The sequence below is a fragment of the Panonychus citri genome, unplaced genomic scaffold (assembly GCF_014898815.1).
Source record: "Panonychus citri isolate SS breed McGregor unplaced genomic scaffold, ASM1489881v1 Contig00141, whole genome shotgun sequence".
Classification (NCBI taxonomy): domain Eukaryota; kingdom Metazoa; phylum Arthropoda; class Arachnida; order Trombidiformes; family Tetranychidae; genus Panonychus; species Panonychus citri.
In genome coordinates this window covers 170,831-177,932 of record NW_026515546.1, presented here as the reverse complement: position 1 = coordinate 177,932, position 7,102 = coordinate 170,831, and the positions used below count along the sequence as shown (strand labels likewise).

The window sequence follows — 7,102 nt, the reverse complement described above, 5'->3', positions numbered from 1 at the left end:
GTTACGATTAAAATTCGTAGTTTTTAATAATAATTTTAACAAATGAGTTGAGAATGATAATGAATCTTAATTGTTGTAGTGAGAGTTAATTGTAATACTTTTGATGATATGATTGTTGATGAACACATTAAATTGTTTAACATCTCACTTTTGATTAAGTTGATGATTATAAAAAAAAGGGGTTGATATTATTACATATTAAAAAATAATCAATAATTGATACAAAATAATATTGATTGATGTATTAGAGGCAATTGTGATTAACAATTTGAGCTTATTATTGTGATAAATGAAGTTAAATTAAGCTCTTAATTTATGAGATATTAAATTGCTGATGATTGATTAAAAGGCGATCAAGTATTTTGAGTACTGGTGAGTTGATGCTGATTGAGATCGTTAATTGTTAATTGTTGAATCCGTTGATTGTTTAAACATATATGATGACTTTTGTTTATAATTTTGTGATATGATTTAATTGGGGAAACAGGAACTAATTGTAATCATATATAATAGTTAATGATTAACTGATTGTTTCGATCTCATAATAACAACTCACCAGATACTTGATTTGAATTATTATCAAAATGAAATTGAATGATTTACTGATGATGATTACATGATAGAAACTTTGATTAATAATATAAAATAATGTAATTAACAAACAGTGTAAGTTAATCATATAATCAAAATTGTTTAAGGTCAGTTGTGGTTATCACTTGATTTGAATGAAATTAAATTAGCCCTGGTTGGTCAATTAATTAAGACACAATTTTTGAAAAACTTATTGCACAGAATTGATAATATTGATTCAGTTGTTCACCATGAAGTGATTAATGGATTTGAAAGGATTTCACTGTCGATTCTGAAATTATCAAATTCAGTTTCAGGAATCATATCGCCAGCAATTAATTTAAAATCATCAAAACTATCGGGAAGGTAAGAGTAACAATCAGCATCCAAAAGTGGTAATGAACTTTCAACAGGTAAATCATTGAAATCTGAGTCCATATAAATTGATAGATTGGTGTCTTGATTTGATTGGACTTGTTGATTGTTGCTGATTTGTGGTAAATTTGGCAATGAATTAAATAATTGTTGACAAGTTGGATTAATTGTTGAAATAATCGGTGATGTTGTTGTTGTTGGTGGTGTTGGTGGTGACGATGATATTGAATTGTGATTGTTAATTATGGAAGATGCTGAGATTTGAAATTGACTTTCATTCTGTTGATTGTTATTTGATGTACGCTCGAGTGGATAATTGTCAACATTTTTCCCGTCGTAATTAATTATATTGTTATTAGAACTATTGTTTAATAATTGTGAAAATATTTCACTTGGATTGATGATTAAATTGTCTTCAACTATTTGATTCTTTAAATTAACTGATTGTAAATCCAATGTTAGTGATGAGCACGAAGATGGTGATGATATTGAAGATGAATAAGAAGCTGATGATGAAGATGACGATGAACAGGATGATGATGATGATGATGATGAAAGTATAGATGAAGATGAAATTGATGACACTGATGAAACAGAGGGAGATGGTGATGATATATTTGAACAAATAAACGACTGATCAGCTGATGGTCCAATTGAGCAAATCATGTTACCATTGTTTGCAATTTCATTTGAATTTGAATTCTCTTCAATTAATTGTAACGGTTCAGTTTCCGACAAGAGCATAGTTAAAGCGGCGATATATTTGACCGCACGACGTAAGGTCGTAATTTTGGTCAGTTTAGAATTTTGATCTTCACCAACGTCAAAGTCATTCGCTAACTGAGGTACCGCTTTTTTCAATTCGACGAAGGCCTGATTCATTTCCTAAAGTTATCAAAGGATTAGAACGATTATAATCTTAAAGTACTGAATGGACAATCGAACGTTGAAAATATTCGTAAGTCAACTTACCTGCATTCGAGATCTTTCCCTGGCATTGGCATTTTTCCGACGATATTTACTAAGTGGTGGTGGTCGTTGTTTCGGTTTGGGCTCTTTTCGAGGATTTTTCCTCTTCTTCTCAACTTCGATTCTCTTTTGAATCGATTTTACTCTTAAATTGTATTTATCCAAAGCGGGAATCTTAAGGTCAACCTCACCTTCACCATTGGTTGGACTCTCCCCACACACATTAACATTTACATTGGTATTTTCAACCTCCATTGGACACTGGTCAGTTTTTGTTGCTGTTTGAGAAGGTAACACATTAGAGATGTTTGATTTTTTAGATGAAGATAAAACTAATCGTTTTGAAGACCTCATCTTGTCTGAATCAAGTTATACAAACAAGTGAATGGAGAGTAAGATGATGTTGATGATGATGAAAATGATGAGGAAAAGAGGAGGATTAAGATGATGAGGAAGATGAGGTAAAGGAGGGAGGGAAAAACCGGCAAGGCTACTTTTACATAAGAAGCAAAAAAATACGAAAAGTAATTGAATAATCATCATAATAGCTCCATCTATTGGGAATAATTAATTAATCAACAATCAAGGATGAAAGATAATTATGATTGTTAAACAATGAACACACACAATTTAATTCAATGTAAATTGTTCAGGTAAATTGATAAAATCTCTCTCTCTCTCTCTCTCTCTCTCTCCTCATCGTTGTTAATTGTAGGTGTGTTATTGTTGCTCTTGGTTAATTGTTAACTATTGATGTTATTTTCAAAGTCTCGTATGATTTAATCATTTTTAGTTGATTATTAGCTTTTTAAATGATTACATCCTACTAATCATCATCATCTCAACAGTTTTTGCTTAATTGTTTCCAGGTAAACATATTCATTAGTGTTTATTAAAATTTTGGTTGATAGTTTCATATGAATATCTGATTAAGTTTAAAATGGTTAATGGTTTCAAAATTTTTCTGTTAATTTTCATTTTCAACTCAATTAAATTTAATTTCCACTCCCTGGCTTACAATTAATTACATTTATAGTCTCAACCCTTGACAATCAAGAGATAATCATCAAATAATTAGATTAGATTTTCATCTTTACCTTGTTATTAGATTAATAAGTAATAGAATTAAAAAAATTGCTTCCAAAAAAAAAATCTTAATTCCGATTGATTCTTAATTGTTACCGGATTGAATCAAAAGATTATCAATCAAATAACTAAACAGTGATAATCATTTATCATAAAGTTGATTAACACTAAATTGATCCATTATGTTGATAGATAATTAAGGTGATGATTTTGATGATGGAAAATATTAATTGCTTTCATTTGCTGTTGATTATTATTTCGTAATACAAAGCAATTAATTTAACTGTTTCCAATCCAATTTCGCCCTTTATCATATCATTATTTACACTTTAAACTGTTAATTGTTTGGCTCCCTGGTGATCATAAATGAGTTGCGAAAAACAAAATTAATATAATAAACACGAGTTAAGATTTAATCACAATTAGAAAATCATTTGGGACTCTAATCAATTAAAACAATACTTATTACATATTGGTAAATGATAATCAAACTGGTTTTAATTTAATCACAAGTAGTTAATAGCCATTAATAAGTAGTAAGTAATGTTAGTTAAATAATCAAACAATCACTCGGAAGTCAATTTGCAAAACAATTGAAAATTACATAATTAACCTTGAAGTTTAGTTATTAGTTTTAAATTGTGCAAACAATTTAAAAAAATAAACAAACTCATTGAGCAAAAAAAAAATAAAGGTTTCGATGATAATATTTACTGAATTGATTTTCGGATATTCTATTGCAATTTGAAATTGGTTTGAAGGAAAGAGCAGCAATTAAGATCTTCAGATAACTAAGATGTGATATTAACGATGAAAGCAAGTTAATAATTATATTAATAAGAGTAAATGATAAATGATAATATTTGTAAACTTCGGGAATCCAGTGGATGGTTAAAAGTCAAGAGGTAATCATATGAAGATTTCCAGTGATGTTGATGATTACCATATGATTGTAAGTGTTTATATCTCTAGATAAACATAATCAAGTGAAGATCAACAAACAGAAATTAACATTTGACCTGGTCAATTGTTTTCAAGATCCAGTGTCCAGTTCTGAGAGGTGAATCCATTGAACTAGAAAAAGTATCATTCAGTTTCAATGAACAAATAACGATGAAAAAATGAAGATAAACAATGAAATGTAATTACAACCAAAGAAGATGATACAAATTAACCAAAATCAATGGCTAACAATCAATTGAAAAAGAAACAATTAAAACAAAACACAATCGATTCTGAGTAAACACTATGAGTGAATTTCAATGATTTCCCAATGAGAGATTATCTTACCTTTAAATCATTTCTTATGATTATTATTTTCCATTGATTTTATTTTTAGCCTGAGGCTATTTAAACTAATACTTCATTTGATTGTTACAATTTGGTTAAATTAGAATTGATTAGTTGATATAATAACTTGGGTGGCATGGTAATTAAAATGGTCACTTTAATTGTAACCACGATCATCAAATGTAATCAAAGAGGGAAACTGATACAAGGATCTTAATAGTCGATATCTTTATTGATGAACAATTAACTAAACAGAAATTATTTATTCGTGATTTAATTTTGATTGATAACATGATTGATAATCGTTGTTTTTTTGCTTCAGATAAGCAACTAATTCCAATAGAAGTTGATTTAATTAGATTACAATTTAAGTTCTACAGTAAAATTAATCGTGATTACTAAATAGATTCAGATCAATATCTGATATCTTTTTCCAATCACATGTTGGGTTTGATTTGTTTGTGGTCATCGATTTGTTTAATTGTTGCTTTCTGATGTTTAACTAATTGCGATTTTAGATATTTATTGGTAATCGTGCTTATCGATAATTAGCCTCAATTTCCTATTAGAGTTTCGTTCATTTCGTCTTGATATTTTATCTTATTCTTAAATTCTTGTTATACTCTTTTCTCCTCAATCTTAATTGTTTATTTCGTTACCATTGTGATGAAGATTTAGAATCGTTAATGGTCAATTTCTGTGCTGAAAATGATTCTCGTTTCGTTCAGTATTGTAATATTTTCCATAGGTTTAGCTTTTGTATTTAGATTTTACTCTCTTTCCCTTGTTCCATTGTGACTTTTCAATTTCGTCTTAGGCCTTGCGGGCAAATTACGTTTACGAGGCTTTCTCGTTATTACAGGTATTTAAAGTATAATGGTTACTCTATTTGACCATTGAAGCTTTGATTTTAGTCAAGGTGTTGGCCCAAAGTTTGACTCTTGTTCCTCTCTCATCAAAGTAATAGGAACCACTCCTGACAACGCCTTGATTTCAATCACCTTCATTTGCCTCTTTTGAAAACCCCAAAGAAAAAGGAAGGAAATTAAGACCGATCATCATTTCCATTTCCATCTTCATCATCAAAATTGGTTTTCTTTTAAATATCTACATTTAATTTGACCACAATTTAACCTTTAATTTGTTGAAAACATCACAATTTAATCTGATAACTAATCACATCTCTACTCTGCCTTTACAGTTTTATTGGTTTCTTAAAAAAGTGTGAACTTTACTGATAATATAATATCAATACTTGAGATTCAGTTATGTCTTTTTATCATGTATGTTATCAGATGAATATGTTACAAAAAATTTAAAAAATTTCGATAACATTAATAGTTGCTATTATTAGATAAACAACTAAGTAATGGCCAAATTTTTTTCGAGCTTACATTTTGCTTGATTGTTAAAAAACTTTAGATTTTTGATTAATAAATTGATGATTGCTAAGATATGGATAATTTTTGAGAACGGAGAGCCGTTGACAGAATAGATCGCATTGCTGGACTTGTCACATAATCAAAATTATTTCGACACCGAATTCTAAACTGACTTTTGATGGGCCAAAAGTCGATAAAGATTTCGCTTTGTTAACTTAATTGTAATCAAATTTTGTAATTGTGATAAAAACTATTTACCAAGACATTTAATGTGTTACAGTGCAATTCGGGACAAGCTCACTCATATTTATCTCTTAAATGAAACAATAGAAATATGGATAACATAATTGATTGTAAATCCAAGAGCTTCTGCTCCAATTGTACCCTAATCAAAATCAATGCGACAAAAGAAATTGTGGATCAGATCATCGATAAATTGGTGAGTTTTCTATATATAAAGGCTTCGTTTGGAAACAGAAAATATTAACAATTAATTTACTCAAACTACTAATACTTTTAACCAAGTTTCATTTCTAATATCAAAATGGTAAAACTTTTGGTAATCGTTTCTCTAATTTTCACCCTCTCAGGGCTGTTACTTCAGGTAAATCATATTGAATTTTTTTGCTATTTTCTAATCACAATCTGAATGATTCTGACTGATTTTTTTCCTTATTATTAATAATAGCTGAAGATGGGCCTGTTACTACTCCAATTCCGTTCCTCCTTTGGGCTGCTTCTGATCCTACTGAAGAAAACGAAGTAGAAAAAATTAACTTGAAGAAATTTGTCAAATTTACTGAAGCTCATCAGTAGAAATCGCCAAATTTCACGAAAACAATGACGCTGTTGGTGTTACACTTCTAATGGTCGGTAATGCAGAGGAATCAGGAACCACTGGAGTTGTTTGGCCTACAGTTTTAGCCAAGATCGCTTTAAAGAAAACAATCGGTTTGACTGAGAATAAGGAACATGGTGTTCCCTCTTTGGTTGCATGGGCCATGAGGAAAACTGGACCAGGAACCTCATACTCATCAGTTGGTCGAACTGATCTGATCATCTTTATCCTCGAACATAAGTCCAAGATCATTGAATATTTGAACAATGGAGATGTTGATGGTTTGATCAATTACATGGTTTCAACTTCAACTGAATCAGGAACCAAAGACGTCGATTGGAAAAAGTTATTAATTATCTTAAGGACGAAAGACAATTGTACCAATACCCTTGTGGCTTTTTGAACCTTCAACTTTGTGACAGAATTACACAGTAAAATCAGTTGATTGTATGGAAATGTTGATTCCTTTGATTCCCAACCAGAAAATTCAATAAATATTTAATTTCTATTCAAATACAATGTTCATATTTATCACTTATTGTATAAGTACGTTTCAGTATAAGGTTTCACTCAAATTAACTGTTCAAGTTAA

The 7,102-nt window shown here is 29.7% G+C and overlaps 2 protein-coding genes and 1 long non-coding RNA gene across 3 annotated transcripts; 1 reads left to right on the top strand and 2 right to left on the bottom strand.

Moving 5' to 3' along the window:
- LOC128395379 (uncharacterized protein DDB_G0271670-like) lies at positions 1–2,525 on the bottom strand. Its single transcript, XM_053355797.1, has 2 exons — positions 1,918–2,525; positions 1–1,830 (listed from the first exon to the last, which is right to left on the bottom strand). Exons 1-2 carry the CDS (start codon positions 2,266–2,268, stop codon positions 817–819), a joined length of 1,365 nt encoding a protein of 454 aa, XP_053211772.1. The 5' UTR covers positions 2,269–2,525; the 3' UTR covers positions 1–816.
- A 760-nt stretch (positions 2,526–3,285) lies between these two features.
- On the bottom strand, positions 3,286–4,446 carry LOC128395323 (uncharacterized). The gene is made up of 3 exons (XR_008326591.1): positions 4,291–4,446; positions 3,470–4,074; positions 3,286–3,353 (listed from the first exon to the last, which is right to left on the bottom strand). It is a non-coding gene; the product is annotated as an uncharacterized LOC128395323 (long non-coding RNA).
- A 1,683-nt stretch (positions 4,447–6,129) lies between these two features.
- Positions 6,130–7,029, top strand: LOC128395839 (uncharacterized). The gene is made up of 2 exons (XM_053356325.1): positions 6,130–6,276; positions 6,361–7,029. Exon 2 carries the CDS (start codon positions 6,539–6,541, stop codon positions 6,911–6,913), a length of 375 nt encoding a protein of 124 aa, XP_053212300.1. The 5' UTR covers positions 6,130–6,276; positions 6,361–6,538; the 3' UTR covers positions 6,914–7,029.
- Positions 7,030–7,102: the final 73 nt, after the last annotated feature.

Coding starts and splice junctions, on each gene's coding strand:
- LOC128395379 (XM_053355797.1), bottom strand. CDS start 2,268: ATGAGGTCTTCAAAACGATTAGTTTTATCTTCATCTAAAAAATCAAAC. Junction 1,831..1,917: donor GGGAAAGATCTCGAATGCAG/GTAAGTTGACTT, acceptor TGATAACTTTAG/GAAATGAATCAGGCCTTCGT.
- LOC128395839 (XM_053356325.1), top strand. CDS start 6,539: ATGGTCGGTAATGCAGAGGAATCAGGAACCACTGGAGTTGTTTGGCCT.